Source organism: Ursus arctos, unplaced genomic scaffold (assembly GCF_023065955.2).
Source record: "Ursus arctos isolate Adak ecotype North America unplaced genomic scaffold, UrsArc2.0 scaffold_36, whole genome shotgun sequence".
NCBI classification, from domain to species: Eukaryota; Metazoa; Chordata; class Mammalia; order Carnivora; family Ursidae; genus Ursus; species Ursus arctos.
Genome location: NW_026623050.1, coordinates 8,137,148 through 8,155,466, shown reverse-complemented (window position 1 = coordinate 8,155,466; position 18,319 = coordinate 8,137,148). Strand labels below are relative to the sequence as shown.

Here is an 18,319-nt window from a genome sequence, read left to right as displayed (position 1 = left end):
CCTATCTGAGTCTCTTTTTCCCCCCCTTTCCTGTGAAGTTTGATGGAAATAACGATGAGGAGATAATGATTTAGCTAAGAATTGAAAAGAATAAGCCAATTAACGATAAAGAAAAAAAGTCAGTAGGACACCTCTGTCCTGTATGTCTCGATCCGTGCCATTCACCACAGTTAGTGTGGCTGGGGGCTGACGGCTAGACAGTGCGGGTATAGAGCATTTCCAGCCTCACCAAGTTCTGTTGGACACACTGGAACTCCAGCTAATCCCGATTCTTTCCCCTGCATTTCACGTATTAGGGCCTCATGCCTCTTCTTGCAGCTCCTAATGACTGGGAGAGTCATGGAAGGTATGCAACTGGTGGGATTGAAGGGCCCAAGAATGTTAGAGAAGTGGAGAAAGGTTGGTCCATTTTGGCCAGCTCCAAAGGGGCAGTTTGGTCCTTCTGTGTCCTCCTCTTTAGCCATCTGTGGTCATCCTGAGAGTTCTTTATTGAGGCACAAGTCATGTGACTTCCAGGAGATGGTGTCGTACAGTCCAGAGCATGGGATGCCAGACTGCTCTGTGGGCCCCCACTCAGGCCCCTCTGGAGTGGATCCTCCACACACTGTGTAGACACCAGCAGTGGGGGGGCAATCTGGCATCTCTGAGACCCTAGCACAGGTCTTGGCTCTGTGTTCCAAATTAAGCAGAAACAGGCCCTCCCCTTGGGGCCTGGCCAATGATAGTCATCCCCTTCTTTTCTAGGAGGTTCTAGTCTAAACTTGCCTATAGGTTCATTTTGGAGTTGAATCACCTCTTTCTTTGGATTTTTCTTTCTTCAGTCTCCACCTCAGGCCTGGGGGTGGAGAGTGGAGATGACTAAGTGTTGGCTGAAGAACAGAAATTATCTCCCAACAGCACTGCTCCAGAGAGCCTTTCTTCTGGAAACTGCCTTTCTCACCATCCAGACGGCTGTTGTCCACAGAGGGTCACATACCATCTGTAGCCTAAGGCTTATGATGATCAAAAGAGGACTCTCTAAAAGCCTTATCTCCAGTAGCTTAAGCAGGCAGGCCTGCTTTTCAGCTGTCCCTATTAATACCACCTGACAGTATCCCTGTTTACCTGGGCCATCCAGGTATATGCACCGATCCAGGAAGAGGGCCCCGGACAAAAGCCACACAGCGTCAGGAGGCCGTGAATTTCCTCAGGATATGGATGGATCCTCCTCACCCTTGGTTGCAAGGCCTAGTGTAAGTCTGGTACACAGCAGTCTGTCAGTGTTTGATGAATAAATGAGGGAGGTCACAAGCGATGAGAAACACATTTGGGTCCAGATAAAACTGAACCAGAGATTTCCATGTTTCTGCTTAAGAGCTGTGGGCAAGGTGGGACTTGAAGGGCAGATGGTTTTAGTACTTTTTTCTAGCTGGAGGAGACAAGGCCCTGATGCAGCACTTGCTGCCTTCCATCCCCTGCACCTGCCGTGTCAGCATTGTCTAGAAGGCTTGTTGGAAATAGGAACACCTGGGTTCTACCAACGCCCACGAAATCAAATCATCGAGAGGGTGAGGCTCAGGTAACTATTTTCCATAAGCAGCCCGATGATAACCAGAGGCTGGGGTTTGGGAACCAGAGTACCAGTTCCTCATCCTCTTGGAGAAGGACTGAAGTGTCTCCTGCATGAGGGAATTGGACTCCAGTCACTTCCCGGAACACATCAAACCCCACCTCCGGCCCCAGCAGGCCACCCAACCCTGAGTCCTCAGGAGAGTGGCCAGCTCCACCCTCCCCACCTCAACGTTTCCTGTCAGACCTGAGCTAGCAGTAGTGTAGCCGGAGGAGAGCAGGGTGGCTCTGGAAAGCGGACAGGGCTTCCAGCTGGGAACCGTGCTGCCTGGCCATGCACCGGGTGCTCGGGCCAAGGTGGCTGGCAGGCAAGGGGCTGCCCCTCCTGGGGGCAGTGCTGCTCCGCAAGAGAGAGAAGAGGGGACTTCAGTGGAGGCAATTGCGGGTAAAGTACCTGGTCTTCCCTGGGAAGTGTGGACTGCAAGAGCCCTGGGAGCACTGGGCCCCGTGAAGACTGAGGCCAGCCGGGACTGGGTTCTGATCTGCGCTGGAACCAATTTGCTCTAGCCAGCCTGGCAGAGCTTAAATTAAAGAGGTTGGCCAAGACCTTGGCTTTTGGAAATAAGCCCCCTCCCCGCCAATTAGGATGGAGGGTGAGGTCCTGTGATACTTGCAGCTGTTGGCTTTGCCCAGAACGCCCCCACTTGGCTGTAGAGTGCCCCAAGGGTAAAGGAGGAAGGTGCTTGCTGGGATTTTGAGGGGATAGCCTCACTCCCAGGAGAGTGCAGTCTGTTGTTACCTCTCTTGGGCCCAAGCTGTTGTCTCCTTAGGGACTCATCAGACCAGTACAAGCTGGGTGACACCTGGTTTCCCTTCACCTGCCGCCTCCTAGGGGGTGTGGCCCTCGCCAGTGAGCTGGTGGGTGGGGTCGATCATGGCTTTCTCTTCTGATCTTTAATCTCCTAGGTGCAGCACTCCAGCTCTCACTTAGGCTTCCAAGCGCTAACAGCAGCACGGAAGTGGGGGGAGCTGCCCATTTGCAGTGCATCACAACCGTTAATTAGTAACAATGGCTACATATATTAAGCACTAATACCAGGCACTTCATAGAACTACTTATTTAAAAACCACCACAACCCTATGGGATTGCAAACCCCCGTTTATAGATGGGGAAAATGAAGCATGGGGAAATCAAGTAATTTGCCCAAGGCCATTCAGCTAATCCACGGTGGAGCTTAGATTTGAACCCAGCGTGACTGATTCCAAAGTCCAGGCTCATCACCGATAATGCTGAACTCCCGGTGTCAGAAAGCCTCTGAGGTCCCAGGCACAGCAACTTCAGTGACCCTGGGCCCCCTGCTGCTCTATGAGGGAACGAGGAAGCCTGAACTGGGCACCACTGCAGGAAGAAGATCAGGCCCCCTACCCAGCTTCCCAGAACCGAGTTCCAGAGTTTTACTGTTTCAGCGGGAAACCCACCCATACTATGACCTCCAGGTGAAGGTGCTGAGGGCCAGAAATATCCAGGGCACAGATCTGCGTGAGTGACCCCCAATTCCACCCTTTCTCCCCTTCCTTTCCCTGGTGCCTCAGAGCTCAGCAGGAGCTGGCTGGAAGTGAGTGAGTGAGTGAGTGTGTGTGTGTGTGTGTGTGTGTGTGTGTGTGTGTGTTTGGAGTGGGGCAGAGGGGCTGGTGCTGACTGTGGAGGGAGTTCCTCCCTGGTGAGGGAGCTCCAGGGCAGGCAGGCAGGGGCTGGAGGGGAAACCTGTGCAGACCTTGGACTTCTCCTTGAGTCTAGCAAGTGGAGCAGTGGCAGCCTGGATGAGCATGTGAGGCCTAACGTGGCTGTTCTCCAGCCGCTTTCCACACCAGTGCTCACCATGGAAGGGGACTTGGTTGCCTGAATTAGGCCCTTTCAGGGGATTACTCAACGGTCTGTGCAGCCATGTGGTCTTTTCAACTGACCACTTCAGGATTCAGTTGAATGGGAGGTATAACTGGTCCAGATGGAGTTAAGGACATTGGCTCTCCCCCCATCTCCTTGTCCCACACAGGCAGCCTCCTCTCCCCCCTGAGCTCCTTTCCTTCTCCCTGCCCCAGCCTTCTTCCGGGAACCTTTCTAGCAAAAGAGCTAGACGCTGAGGACCCCCTCCCCCATCCCACCTGCAGTGTCCAAAGCCGATTGCTATGTGCAACTGTGCCTGCCCACTGCGTCCTCCAGCCCCACCCGGACAAGGATGGTGGCCAACTGCAGTGACCCCAAGTGGGATGAGACCTTCCACTACCAGATTCACGGTGCTGTGAAAGTGAGGCCAGCAAAGGGTCCCGGGCAGTGGAGGGAGAGAACTCCTCCAGTGGAGGGAGAGGGCTCTGTGCCCTCCCGCCCTGCCTCAGGCTCCCACCTCTCATCTGCCATTCCCAGAATGTTCTGGAGCTCACCCTCTATGATAAGGATGTCCTGGACAGTGACCAGCTCTCCCTGCTACTGTTTGACCTGAGGAGCCTCCAGCCTGGCCAACCCTACAGGCATACCTTCCTACTCAACCACCAGGTGAGCCACCCCACCTGTGCCAGCAATGAACCAAACTCAAGGAGAGCAAGTCTGGCACAGGGCACTGAGGTGACGGCTCCTGGTCAACACAGGCCAGGCCTCCAAGACAGACCCTCCTCTGTCCTACACCACTGAGCCTACAAAGGTTTCCCCTCAAACATTTCTTCCCCGAGTCGAGCCAAAGTGTGAGCTCCTTGAGGGCAGAGCACTTTGTCTGTCTTGGCCACTGCCAAACCCTCGGTGTCTAGAACAGGGCCCAGCAGACAGTCTGGAGTGCGTGAACCTCCTCATGAAGATGCTCCCCCTCCTGGGCCTGTGAGAAGCCACCACAGCAGTCCCCTCTTCTAGTCCCTGGAGCTGAGCAGGGTAGGCGGCAGGGACGGTCTCTGATGCCTTCAGAGCTCTTTGAAAATGAATGCTCCCTTGCTTCCCTCGTGTAGGATTCCCAAGAGCTGCAGGTGGAATTTTTTCTGGAGAACAGGTAAGTCCAGGTGGTGCCCATGCCCAGTTACACCAAGAATCATGGACAGCTCTAGCTGTCAATCACCGGTTCTGCCCTGGCCTGGCCTGGCCTGGGCTGAGAGGGAATGTCCTACTCCAGACACCCATTTGAATGTTGGCGACAGGCCCGCGCCTATCCTCAAACCTGGCTGTGCTCCCCGTGCTCTTCCAGCTGCTTTAATCACATTATTAGAGTAACAGCTGTCTCAAGGGGAGCCAAATGTCCCATGAGCCCCTCATCTTTTGCAGCCAGGTGCCCGCATCTGAAGTCATCACCAACGGGGTCCTGGTGGTGAGTAGGGAAGGCAAGCTTGGGGCTGTCCAGGGCTGGGAGGGGGGAAGTGCAGAGTCCATGATTGAGCCTATCATGCCCCCTTGCCTCTGAAGGACACTCAGACCCTCCTGAGAGGGCAAGTGTGCTAGGGAGGCATCTCCAGGGACCAGGGGCAAGAAGCTCCCTCAAGTCAGAGCAGAAAACTCAGAAGCCCTCCTTCCTACCCTGTGCACTGGGACCCCTGGCTGCTGGGACTGCTGAAGACACTGCTATCAGAGCCCCTCTCCTCCTTCCCCTTTCCCACCAGGGCCACTTCTTCTGAGTCCTGGGAGGGGGACTGCTACAAAAGATTCCCACCCACAAGGCAAAGGCCCTGGCAAAGTTGTTAACCTGGGCCCTGCCCCAGATACCCCTCCTTCCGCCCTGGTCTGGGCCCTGTGCAGGGAGAGCCCTGTGAACTGTCAGCTCCCAGCAGCCTCTGCTTTCCTCAGGCTCACCCCTGTCTGAGAATCCAGGGTACCCTCGGGGAAGATGGCACAGCTCCACCTCGAGAGTATGGTGAGTCTGGTCTATGGCCTTGGGTCTTGCCTTCTCTCCTGGGTTTGGGGGCTGCTGATTTCTAGAAGGTGAGTCCAAGGCAGGCAGTTCTTAAAGGTTTTACCGCTCAAATCAGACGAAGGATGGCACGGATTGCCTCTGAAAGTAGTGAATTTCCTGTCCCTGGAAGTGTTCAAGCATAGCAGTTGTATCGACCCAACCACTGCTCTGCAAAAAGCAACCCTAAGTCTCAGGGGCAGACGACAGGAAGCATTTCTTTAGCCCACACGTCGGATGGTCAGCTGGCGCTTGGCTGATCTAAGCTGGGCTTGGCAGGAGGGACCTGGCTTTGTGCCATATGTCCCTCATCCACCTTCTATGACCCGTGAACAGTCGTGTTCTGAAGCTATCAGCAGAGGCACGAGAGCGAGCCCAAATGAGCAGGTGGTTTTCAAGCCTTCAGTCACATCACAGCCACTACCTGACATTTTGCTAGCCGAGACACATCCCAAGGCTGACCCTAAAGTTGGAGGGCAGGCAATCCAGCTGGCCTCTCGGTGGGAGGAAATGAAGTCACACAGCAAAGCGTGGGAATTCCAGGAGCGAAGAACTAGGGCCACTGAGGTAGTGTGTGAGAGGGGGCGGCCACTCAGGATGGGGGAGTCCAGATGCAGAAGCAGAGCAGAGGCTGTGGGACAGCTAAGGTCCTCTCTGATGCTGAGAGTCTGAGCCCCCATGATGAGTCCACGTAACGTTCCAGGACTCATGGGAGCCAGGCACTGTGTTCAGCATTTCGCATGTCTTTTATCTTTAATTCTCATAACAACCCATAAAATACAACTATTATTCTCTTAACTTATGAAACCATGGCTCAAACAAGAAACTCGCTTAAAGTCCCACAGCCTGAAAGTGGGAGAGCCAGGACCAGACCCACGTCTATGGCATTTGGGGGCCTGTCTGCTCTCTCCACCACAGATCCTATTGTTTCTGCCTCTGAACAGCACATAGCAATCTCCGGCCATAAACCACGGTGTGAAAGAAGTATCAGTTTCCTTATTTTCTCTAATTCCCACCCACCTGGGGTCATGTCACGTCTCCAGGTCTCATTTAGGGCCAAGGAGTCTGTGTTGGGCGAGAGATTCCATGTGGACCTCTGTTCCTGAAGCATCTGTCATATCCTGGACTCTCTGTTGCTCCCAAGTCATGTTTAGGGTCTGGGGCTCTTTTGTGAGGCTGTCTGGGGTCCCCTCTATCTGAGCATCATGCACATTTCTCTCAGGGGTTTTGCCTCCTCCCCAGAAAGCTGCTTGGAACAGGGTGGGCCCACCAGCCTCCCTCTTCGCCTCTTTCTAGCTTGGGTTGGCTCTCCCCTGCTTCTCCAAGCCTCCACCCACCCACTTCTTCCTCTCATCTCCTCTGCACACCCTCTGTTCATGCAAGGTCTTACACTTTGAAAATAAAGGACAGGACAACTTGCTGCCTATTTGTTTTCTCCCTGGCCACAAACCTTCCCCCAGGTGATGAGCACAGAGCTTGAATGGAGGCAAGAGATGGGGCGAGCGACTACCAGTTGAAGACTGCTAATTAATGTTAATAATGTGTGATAATTATAACATTATAATTGTTACAGAATTATATTTTACACACTTAATATAATAATCTCAAAATCATCAGCCCCATAAAGTCTGGGCAAGGAATGCTCTCCCTCCCTGCCCTTCCCCCTTCCCTAGGCCTTGTGTGTTTCCCACCTCCCCCAGGTTCCCAGTTCTGACCAGGACAGGTTATAGGACCCCAAGGGTCCTTCGTGATGTCTTTGCTATGGGGCACAGAGCCAGAGAGTGAGCGGGGCAATGAGTTGGCATTTCTAAGGGTAAAGAAAGGGGAGTTGCTGTTCAGGGTGCTACCATCATGTGCCACACACACCCTCCCCCCCCATTCTCCCCCCCTCACCTGGGCCCTCTGCTCCCAGGCTCTAGGCATATTCGGCTGACAGTGCCCGGGGCCTACGAGAAGCCACAGCTCTTGCCCCTGCAACCCCACAAAGAGGGAGGCCTTCCAGCCACCTTCATCTTTCACGTGAATCCAGTGATCAGCTCCAGGCTGGATGTGGAGCTGGGGGAGAAGCTCACAGTCCTGCAGGTGAGTGAGCCCATAGAGTGGGAAGGTGTGGATGAGAGAATCAGTCCAGCCTAGAGGGGTGTCCCAGGGCTACCATGGAAGTACATGTTCCTTCACCATGAAGGGTCACAAAGGGTGTTTTCTTCTCTGCAGAGTGGCCCAAGTGCTGAACTGGAGACCCAGACCAGCAAGCTGGGCGAGGGGGGCATCCTGCTCTCTTCTTTGGCCTTAGGCCAGGAGGAACAGCGTTTCGTGGCCCTGGGGGAGGTAAGGCTCCCTCTGGGTGCCTGCGGGACCCCTGCCTGCTCTGTGACTACCAAAAGATGGCTGGGGGGGCGGGGCTAAGAGGAAGGTCAAGGGGCCTGAGAGGGAGGGGGTCAAGATCAGGCCAGCCTGGAGTTCAGCCATGAAATAGAGCTCTGGGCTACAGGTGGGAGAACCCCACTCAGGGCACTCAGGGCTGGGGCTCTTGTCTCTTTCAGGACCAGGAGGTGGTTCTGAGTATGAAGGCAGAAATGAGGTGAGGAAGGCTGACTTCAGGAGGAAGGCTCTTGGGCTAGGCTGGAAGCATCGGGGCTCTTCTGCCTCCTCAACTCAGCCTGGGTGGCAGAGGGCATGTCTGGTTCTGGTAAGGTCTTTCTAAGGGGTTCCACGGAATGTGGGTCTGCTCCTGTGAAAAATGGGCTGGGTCTGAGGCTCTCCTCCAGTGAACAGTCACCCAGCACCCCACCCCCATCCCTATCTGAGACAGCTCTGGAGACCTTGACCTGCGCCTTGGCTTTGGCTTGTGTGACGGGGAACAGGAGTTTCTGGACAAGAGGAAGCAGATCGTGTCTAAGGCCCTGCAGCAGGTGCTGGGATTGAGCCAGGCTCCTGACGGTGGCCAGGTATGAAATGGAGGAGGTGGCCCCCAGGGTCACCAGGACCAAATCCAGCCTCTTCTCTTGAGAGGACTGTGTGGCCAAGAGGCGACAGGAAGCCTTGAGGAAGGGCAGAGAACGGAGGAGGAAGTGGCAGGCCTGTTTACCTGAGCCAACAGGCAAAATCAGGAGAGTCAGGACCTTGTATGTAACAAGGGATGAGCAGCCCTGGCCAAGCAAGGTGTATTAGTCCCCTCAGGCTGCTGTTCAGTTCTGCCATAACAGAACACCCAGACTGGGCAGCTTAGACAACAAGTACTTATTTTCTCCCCTGGAAGCTGAAAGTTCAAGATTAAGGTGCATCAGGGTTGGTTCCTGATGAGGCTTCTCTTCCTGGTGTGTAGACAGCTATCTTCCTGCTGTGTCCTCACGTGGCGCTTCCTCCAAGCATGTACAGAGGGGTAAGGGGCAACTTCTGTCTTCCTCTTCTTACAAGGACTCCAGTACCATTAGAGAAAACCCCACTGTTGTGGCTTTACATAATCTGTAGTCGCCTTGTAGGCCCTTTCTTCATGTGTAGTCAGTCACACGAAGGCTTTAATATATGCATTTGCAGGGGCGGGGTGCAATTCAGTCTGTAAGCACAGACAAAGGGATTTGGAAGTGGAGGGTCCATGGGAGCCTGCGGCCGGGAGGCAGGCAGGCAGGAAGGCGGTACCAAGGGAGAGAGCTAAGGTGAATCAGGAACGAGTTGGTGGCTTCCTCCTGGCGGGGAGCATACTCAGGAGTTAGAGCCAATTCCCGGGGCTGATGGGTGAGCAAGCCCAGACCGTTCCTTTGGTCTGGCCTGCTCTGTACCAGCTCTCCCCTCCATAGGGGGAGGGTAAAGAGGGCACAGACCTGGCTTTCCAGGATCTCTGTGTCCTGTAGCACTCCCAAGGGACAGTGCCCTTGCTGAGCGCTGGCCAGGAGCGTTTCTGTCAAGACAGAAGAAAGGGCAGGGAAGGGAACCACAAGTCTGGGGGCAAAGCTTCATGGAAAAGCTGAGCAGCCAGAAAGCTGCTAGTCTGATCCCACCAGGCACCTCTGATCCTGAAGAGATATCTGGGCACCTCTCATGTCAGGCAGGTCCAGGCTACTTGGTGGTCTTTGCCACTGTAGCCCAGTGGTTCTCAACTGGGGGCCATTTCACCCCCACCCACCCAGAGGACATTTGTCACTGTCTAGAGACATGCTTTAGGATCACCACTAGGGGCGGGGGAGAGGGATGCTCCTGGCATCTCCTGGGTAGAGGTCTGGAATGCTGCTAAACATCCTACAACTTACAGGACAGCCCCTCGCGACAAAGAATTAGCCAGTCCCAGATGATCAACAGTGCCAAGACTGAGAAGCCCTGCTCCAATGGTTTGGGGTGAAAGCCAGCGTACCTTCCAGTTACACACTTTCCTGGTGCGATGGTTAAGAGTCATGCCGCTTTGGGTTCATAGCCCATCACTTACCACCTGTATGACTGTGGGCACATTATCCAACCTTCCTGTGCCTCAGTTCCTACTCTGCAAAATGGGGATCCCACTGGGTTGCTGTGAGGATTCAGTGAGATAAGACATATACAGCTCTTAACGCAGCGTCAGCATTGCAAGCAACAGTACGTAAACGACAGTGGTGGTCGGTGTTGTTACGATTATTGTCGTGCTCAGGTGCCTGTGGTGGCTGTGCTGGGTTCCGGAGGTGGAACCCGAGCCATGTCTTCCCTGTACGGCAGCCTGGCAGGGCTGCAGGAACTCGGCCTCCTGGACACTGTGACCTACCTGAGCGGGGTCTCTGGGTCTACCTGGTACGTGCAGTGCGGGCAGGGGGCAGAGTAAAGGAGAGCCCTGAAGGGGCAGGAGTGTGACTGGTGGTCTAGTGGATTCCCTGAAGGGGTGCTGGGATCCTGCCACCAAGGGGGTTAGGAGGGGCAGGAAGGCACTGCATTTCCAGGCCTCCTTGAGTGGGTGGGGCAGGGCAGGGGGTACAAGGCACGGAGAGGCGGGGCATCAGCAGACATCTGCATCCCTCTCTCCCCTTGCTATGCCCTCCTGCCCCACTGCCCCTAATACCCTCTGTGCCCAGGTGCATCTCCACCCTCTACCAGGACCCAGCCTGGTCCCAGGTGGCCTTGCAGGGCCCCATTGAGCGTGCCCAGGCTCGGGTCTGCAGCAGTAAGATGGGGGCGATGTCCCCGGAGCGCCTGCAGTACTATGCCCAGGAACTGGGGAGCTTGGAAGGCAGCGGCCACAGTGTTTCCCTCATCGACCTCTGGGGTCTCCTCATTGAATATTTCCTCTACCAGGAGGTAAGAGATGAGCACATAATAAATAAACCTGGCTCCTTTCCACCCCTGCCCCACCAGCACACACTCTGCCTTCGTGGCTAGGCTACGATGGAACATTTGCAAAGCTGTCCCTTAGGTCTGAGCTCTCTGAGGACAAGAGGTGAGACCCCTGGGTGGGCTGACTGTGCTTCCTCTTTCCTGGCCCCTAACCCCTGGGAAGGGAGGGGTGGGTCTGCAGTTCTTGGGTCTGTCTGCATATTAGAATCACCTGCACGGCTTTTCAAAAACACCCAGGCCTGGGCCCCACTTCCAGAGGTACTGGTTAGGGTTGGTCTGGGTTCCAGCACTAGCACACGTGTGTTTTTGAAAGTGTTCCAAAGGGTTCCAACCTGCAGCCTAGGCCGAATGCCACTCCGGCCTGCTGGCCAAGCTGCCTGCTGCTCCTAGAGCTGCAGGCCCGGCTCGAGCTGGGAGATGAGAGGAGTCAGAGCTGAGTGAGGGTCTCAGCCCTGGGGGCCTGGCCCACGGGGGGGGGTGGAGGTATATCACAAGTGATTTCTCATGTCTAAGAAAAGAAACCATATTTTTGAATGATTTATTTTTTAAAGAAAGTAAGCTGGATTTTTTCAGTTTTTCCTTTGAAAAAGGTCACTGACTCCCTTGGGCTCTAATATGCATTCTTGAACAGGAAAGTGGGCAGAGTTCCCAATGACCCTGGAATCGCACAAAACTCACGATGGCCTTACCTGGGCTGCAGCCTAAAGCCTGGCCTTAGAGAGCTGTCTCTAGAGCACTGGCTTTGGCAGCCCCAGTCTCTGGTGGGCACGCCATTCCCTACAGGGTATCAGGCCTCAGGCCATGGGGATGGGGGGAGGGAGTTCCCCAAAAGCCAAGTGCCTCCCTTCCTGCCTGCCAGGAAAACCCCGCCAGGCTGTCTGACCAGCAGGAGGCTGTCAGCCAGGGCCAGAACCCTTACCCGATCTACGCCAGCATCAATGTCCGTACCAACATCAGCGGGGAGGACTTTGCAGGTGCCTGGGTGTGGGGACCCGGGAAGCAAGTGGAGGCAGTGGTTGGTAGGAGGGTGTGAGAGGCCAGCACTGGTCACGTACACATGGGAGCCTTGGAGCACGGTGGGCTTGCTGCCTCCAGCTCTTGGCAAGTCTGATTCCTGCCCCGGCACTCAAGTGGGAGGGGAAACCCTGGGGTCCTTGTGGAAGGCTCGGCTAACATTCCCTTCACTCTGGGCCCCCAGAGTGGTGCGAGTTCACCCCCCATGAAGTCGGCTTCCCCAAGTATGGGGCTTATGTCCCCACTGAGCTCTTTGGCTCTGAGTTCTTCATGGGGCATCTGCTGCAGCCCCGGCCCGAGCCCCGGATCTGCTACCTGCAGGGTGAGTCTGGGCTGGAGGGCTGGGGACTGGGCAGGGGCCGGGCCAGGCCCTGAGATGGGCTGCACCCAGGGCCTTGCCTTTCTTCTTAGGTATGTGGGGCAGTGCCTTTGCAGCCAGCGTGGATGAGATCTTCCTGAAGACTGCTGGCTCGGGCCTCAGCTTCCTAGATGGGCACAGAGGGAAGGTAAACATCACAGGTAAGGGTGGACACGCTGACCTCCCCGCACCCCTCCTTCTAGCCCCAGCACCCTGGCTGAGGCACAAAGGACAAGGAAGGGGTGATGCAGGACTTGGCTGTCCCACGGGGTTCAGAGAAGTCCTGAGGAAATGACTTCTAGCTAAGGGCCTCCCGCTGCCCAGAGGCCTGTGGGGACAGTGTGCCTGGGGAGCTGGGGGAAAAGCCCATGTCAGAAAAGCCAGTGGGAGTTGTGAGTGCTGTATGACAAGGCCACAGCTTTGAATTCTCTGCTTTGGTTCCCGTTATGTCAACTCAGTCTAGGACCACTGGGCATCTGGTGGCTGTCTGTCCACAGCCCTCGGGGCTCCTCTCAGGGCTGCTCCTTAAGTGGCCTACGAGCTTCCTGCTGCACAGAATACCTTTTCCACCTTTCTTCCCTGGATAATGTCTGCTCATCTCTTAAGATTCAGCTCAGACATCATTTTGTCTGGGGGCTTCTCTGTCCTACTCCATCCCTCCAGGCTGATCGAGGGTCTTACCACCAACGTCCCACAGCACTTATCCTTATCTTGAGGCATTGTTACGATTTATGATCTCTTTACATGGCTCTCCCCTAAGTAGGCTGTGAGCCCTGGGGGGCCAGGACCGGGCTCTAGTCACCTTCGCATCCCTCGTGCCTGGCACAGTGCCCAGCACGCGGTACTCCTCAGTGGGTTTTTTTCTGGATGAAATTCTGATTGGAAATTGTGTATACAACTTAATTTTCAAAAGGGGAAATAAATGATCACTTAATAAATACAATGCCATAGGCAACTTTCAAAATACAGGCAACCTGAAAGAAAAGGTCATTTAAAAGAGGTTCTGGGAAGCAGTGGTCTGAGGCTTGGGAGCTGGGGGGAAGGAGGGATGAATGTGGGGAGGAGATAAAGGGGGTTCCCTGAGCCATAAGGGCCACTGGACAAAGGGGGGCACCACTTCTCACTGTATTTCACTCTCGCACCCCCACCTAGATGACTGCCAGAAGCTCCAGCTGCATGACCCCACACGTCTGCGAACCAGGCTCTTCACCCCCCAGGGCCCCTTCTCCCAGGCTGTGCTGGACATATTCACCTCCCGCTTTACCTCCGCAGAGAACTTTAATTTCACCAGGGGCCTCTGCCTACACAAAGACTATGTAGCTGGCCGGGAGTTCATGGCCTGGAAAGGTGGGTGCTGCTCTGGGTGGGGGTCCCCCGCTGCCTACGCCTCTGACTCACTGGGGCCCGCCCTGCCTTTTCCCCTGGGGCTGGGTTGTGGGCTCCTGCTGCCCAGGGGGCTGTGGGGGAAGGACTGGGATGTCCGCTGGGAGGCAGGGCCAGGGGCTGGGGTGGGAGACTCTGTTGCCATCAGAAGCAGGGGAGGAGAGATCTCTACAGAGAGATCTTGGCGTTCCCAAGGTGAAGAGAAGAGCGAGCTTCTGTCCCTGTTGCAGCTACGCACCCTGACGCCTTCCCCAACCAGCTCACTCCCATGCGGGACTGCCTGTGCCTGGTGGATGGGGGCTTTGCCATCAACTCTCCGTTCCCACTGAACCTGCTGCCCCAGAGAGCGGTGGACCTCATTCTGTCCTTTGACTACTCCCTGGAGGCCCCTTTTGAGGTAAGGTGGTGGTGGGGAGGAACTGAGGTTCTCTGTTGAGGCGGCCCGGCTGGGCATTTAGGGATTGGCCTTCATGCAGGACCTGCGTTCTAACCTGTGGCGGGTACCTTGTGAAGACCTTAGTGGCACTTGTCCCCCTAGCTGGAGGAGGGGGATTGCTGAGGCTCTGGGATGGAGTGGGAGTCGGGAGAAGAAGCCAAAGACAGTCCTCAGGAGTCTTCCATCCTGGTGAAGAGAAGGCTCCTGTGTTGGCCCCTGCCTGTTTCTGAAAGCATTCTGTCTAGACCTGTGTTGGGGTCTGGTGTCCCTTAGTTACTGTGGTACCAACAGAGACATCAGCTCCCCCCAGGATGTCTCCAGCGGCAGCTCCCTCAAGCCCTGTGGGGTAGTGGACACGTTCCACCTTCTGGATGAGGGTTCTGGTTGCACTGCTGGCTTTCTTCTCCTCCTTATCCTCCTGGGTCTAAGGAGAGCCTGGGATTAGATGATGGATAAAGCCTCTTCCCATGTGACCTTCCGTAATCATTCAGTCTCCCCCTGGTGACACTGAAATCAGCCCCTAAGAGGGAGCAGGGAGGGGTCGGAGAAGGCAAGCAGTGGGTGGTTCTGGGAGGAATGACCGTGAGAACGCTGGGGATCATCATCATTAATCTGCACAACCACCCCACTAGAGTTATTCCCGTTTTTATTTTGTAAATAAAGAAATGGGCTCAGAAAGGCAATGTCACCTGCCTGTAGTCACTCAGCCAGCAGGGGGGCTGTGTGGGCGTAGGGGGTAGGAGGCAGTGTCAGAAGCTGGCCTCCCTGCCCAGGTCTTACAGATGACAGAGAAGTACTGCCTGGACCGAGGCATCCCCTTCCCAAGGATTGAGGTGCTCCCTGAAGACTTGGAGGAGCCCCGAGAGTGCTACCTGTTCGCCGAGGCCAAGGACCCCCGCTCACCCATTGTGCTGCACTTCCCCCTTGTCAACCGTACCTTCCGCACACACCTGGCACCAGGTGAGGGGAGGCGCTGGGCCGGGGTCTGGTGGTGGGGCGCTGTGCTGAGAGTGGGCTTCCGGGACAGCGTACCAAAGCGTGCCTCCCGGAGGCCCCAGCTGGCCACTGCTGCCCTTTGCTCCCAGGGCCTCAGCCCTCACACTGGCCCCACTCCTCCTGCTGGTTGAGAGAGAGGAAATGTGGGTCTGGCCAGATATCCTAGGGCAGGGGGCAGGGAGCTTCCGGGCTGGCAGCTCCTAGCCCCAGAGTGCCCCCAGCTTGGCCTCATCTCCACTTCCCACCCACAGGTGTGGAGCGACAAACACCTGAGGAGAAGGCCCGTGGGGACTTTGCCGTCAACGGGTCAGACACGCCCTATGGCATGATGAACTTCACCTATGAGCCTGAGGAGTTTGAGCGGCTGGTGGCTCTGAGTCGCTACAATGTTCTGAACAACGCAGAGACCGTGAGGCAGGCCCTCCGGCTGGCTCTGCAGCAGCGGCAGGCTGGGGACAGGGCCGGAGGCTGACCAGGCTGGAGTGGGAAGACCGTGAGAGAGGGGAGTGACATGGCTCCAAACCAGGGTTTGAGAGAGCGGAGTGGTAGACGCTGAGGGGCTCCTGCCTCCCATGTTACAGGGACCTGCTTTAGGCCCTCCAGGCCCCAGAAAGCTCCTGCATAATGGCATCTTGGCTTTGGGACTGTGACCTTCTCGTAGGTGTTTCTGGGAAATGATGGGGCAGTAAGTCTCTCTGGGGCTCTTGGGGATGGGGGGCAGAGGTGAGCAGTGCTCATTTTACGTTGGAGTGTAGAGGGGATCAGGCAACAGTCTAGCCCCAGGGCCTGTCCCAAACGCAGAAGGACCTTAGAGGGCCCAGGTCTTCAGACCTCACCAGACTGGGAGCTGTGAGAGCTGAGGCACAGGTTCCTCTCCTTAAGCTGAGACCAAAAGTAAAGAGGCCTCCATCTAATCCACACTTTTGCAAATGGCTGGGGTCCTGGATACAGTGCTCAGTGTGATCGTGAATAAGGGGGGACTTCCGGGGCTGCCAGTTCATTCACTAACTCCGTCCTTCAGCCTGCTGACTCTCCTTCGCCTCTGGCCTCCCCTGTCCCTCTCACTGCTTAGCCTCCTGAAGGCTATGGGGATGGTACCCCCCCATCCTGGTGGGGCTCCCGCCGCTGGGTGTGCTCCTGTCTCTGTGTTAATGACTAATGCTTCACTCTTTAAACTCAGGCCACGCTCTCTCCTCACGTACACAGCTGCCACCTCCTGCAAATAGGCGGCCGTTCCCAGAGGCTCCATGGGTGTGTCGGGAGGGTGCATTTGCTTATCAGGGAGCAGAGGAAGTGTGTGCGTGTTCCTAGTGAGGGTGGGGCAGCCGAGCACCTGTCTTGGCCAGGGATGGGCCATGGTGGAGGGCGCCCGGCTGGGAACTCAGAGGCCTGGGTTCCTGCCTCTTTCGCAGACACATGCTGTGGTCTGGGCAGTCTGCCCCTCTCTCTCCCTGTCTTCCATCTCCCCTGACCAAGGTGGGATCCTCCGAACAGCAGGAGCATCTCTAGCACGCACAGATTTGAAGTCTGTGGAGAGGAGATCCACTCTGACTAGGTGTGATCTGGGGTCCCACAGGCTGTGGGCATCTGCAGCCTCCTTCTCCCCACCCCCATCCCACACAGTGTGGAGCTGCCTGGGGCCCTTCAGTGGCCCGGATGCCATACTCTCTTGAACCCTTGCTTCTACTGCCCTCTCCTCCAGAGTGCTCCCTCGGGCTGCAGCCTTCCCCCTCCATCCTCTCTAGGACCAAAGTCACAATCACTCTTTCAGTCAGGGACACCTATTAGAGGAAGCCTGGTGAGGCTTCTGACTCTGGGAAGAAAACCCTCATTCTGGCTCCCAGCTGGGAGGAAGGTAGATCCCAGTCTGTGCTCCCAGCTTGGCCTGGCCTGGGGCCTCCAGCTGGACATGAGCAGGAGGGCTAAAGGAGCCAGGCCTCAGAAGGGCCAGTGCTTTTGGCTGGCTTGGGGACGGGGAACAGTTTGGTTCCCTCCTGCTTCCTCACCATTGCTGCCCATCATAGACCACCGGCCCTATCTTGGCTCAGCAATGAGAGGTTTCCTTTGGGGTAGCCCCAGGCTGGCCCCTGAGCTCCTGCTATGGCCACTGTCATCACCCCTGCTGTGCTGGCATCATCAGTAACTTATTAAGACCCCCCCCCCATAGAATTCATAACTTAGAGAACTTTGTAGAGTTCTTAGATTTTCATGGAGTTCAAAACTTGGAATCTTTAGTCTGTCTGTCTTTAATGCCTCAGATAGCCACAGGCTGTCTCTGGCTCCCGGAGGGACCTAAGTCTATTTCTACTGCATTCCTGCCCCATTTCCAACCCTGGCCCGAGATGGCCAGAAACATGTTTCAAGGTCTCGAGGGTTACCAGGTTGGAGGGATTTGGCCACAAGAACACAGCTACAGGCTTGATTCACTCTGAGGCTGGGCAGAAATACAGGAGCAGGGACGTCTTCCTTAACTTGTCAGACCCCCTCATCAGGCAAAGGAAGAAAAGGGTGGCCACCAAGGCTGCCATGTATGGCTGCACAGGTTGTATACGACACAGTTCCAGGGAGTGCCATTCATGTGAAGTGACTGTATGAACTTGCCCTGTGGGGTTGTACCACGCGGCAGCCCTGGGCCCACAGTCTTAGCCCAAGGCATGTGAGAAAAGACACTAGTTGAAATATTAGGCCTCCTGGCTTCTTCAGATATATCTATGGGCATTCACAAGAGTCTCCTGCAGAAAAAAGAAAGAGTTGCTGGACAGATGTGGGGGTGGAGGGAGGAAAGGAAGAAAGGAAGGAAGAAGGAAGGAAAGGAGAGACAGAAGAAAGAGAAGCGTTTTCTTCTTTCATTGGCTGGCACAGCACCAGCGGGGGGGGGGGAGCTCATGTTGGCAGGCTGCTGGTTGGCATAAGTCCCCCCCTCACCTTCTCCGGAGCTCAGTCCCTGCAGCTAATTGCCTCCCTGCTACTCCATTCTTTGGCTCAGAGTTTACATGAAAGCTCCCTCATTTCAGATGGAGTCATTCTTGGAGAGGAGGAAAGGAGGATTACCTGAATTACTCTGCCTGCATCCGTTTCCCCCCTAGTCCCCCACTCTATAGCTGTTGAAAATCCACAGGAACACGGAACAGGGCAGGGCGTCCAGGACTCTTCCCCATGCAGAAGAGAGAGGTCTACACTGGGGCTGTCCTGAGAGTCAGGAAGGCTAGTCACCAGAGTTCAGGGGCAGGAATTAATTTTTTTTCCTATTAGGACAAGTGAGGCACAGGAAATATTAAGCAAGTAAGAGCCCACACATATTAAAAAAAAAACCTTTTAATTTATGGGGCGCCTGGGTGGCTCAGTTGGTTGAGCTTTCGACTCTTAGTTTTG

At 55.5% G+C, this 18,319-nt stretch overlaps 1 protein-coding gene across 1 annotated transcript; it reads left to right on the top strand.

The window, feature by feature from the left end:
• Positions 1-85: 85 nt before the first annotated feature.
• PLA2G4F (phospholipase A2 group IVF) lies at positions 86-15,621 on the top strand. The gene is made up of 20 exons (XM_026479808.4): positions 86-1,993; positions 3,016-3,088; positions 3,718-3,854; positions 3,971-4,099; positions 4,540-4,580; positions 4,850-4,892; positions 5,366-5,432; positions 7,381-7,550; positions 7,683-7,796; positions 8,012-8,049; positions 8,281-8,416; positions 10,087-10,223; positions 10,502-10,724; positions 11,620-11,734; positions 11,959-12,096; positions 12,186-12,293; positions 13,285-13,479; positions 13,746-13,912; positions 14,725-14,911; positions 15,199-15,621. Exons 1-20 carry the CDS (start codon positions 1,883-1,885, stop codon positions 15,417-15,419), a joined length of 2,550 nt encoding a protein of 849 aa, XP_026335593.3. The 5' UTR covers positions 86-1,882; the 3' UTR covers positions 15,420-15,621.
• The last annotated feature ends 2,698 nt before the right edge of the window (positions 15,622-18,319 follow it).

Bases quoted from the DNA above. Each gene is read 5' to 3' on its own strand.
- PLA2G4F (XM_026479808.4), top strand. From the start codon at position 1,883: ATGCACCGGGTGCTCGGGCCAAGGTGGCTGGCAGGCAAGGGGCTGCCC. The intron at 13,480-13,745 runs GTGGGTGCTGCT...TCCCTGTTGCAG, and splicing joins GGAGTTCATGGCCTGGAAAG to CTACGCACCCTGACGCCTTC. The intron at 13,913-14,724 runs GTAAGGTGGTGG...CTCCCTGCCCAG, and splicing joins CCCTGGAGGCCCCTTTTGAG to GTCTTACAGATGACAGAGAA.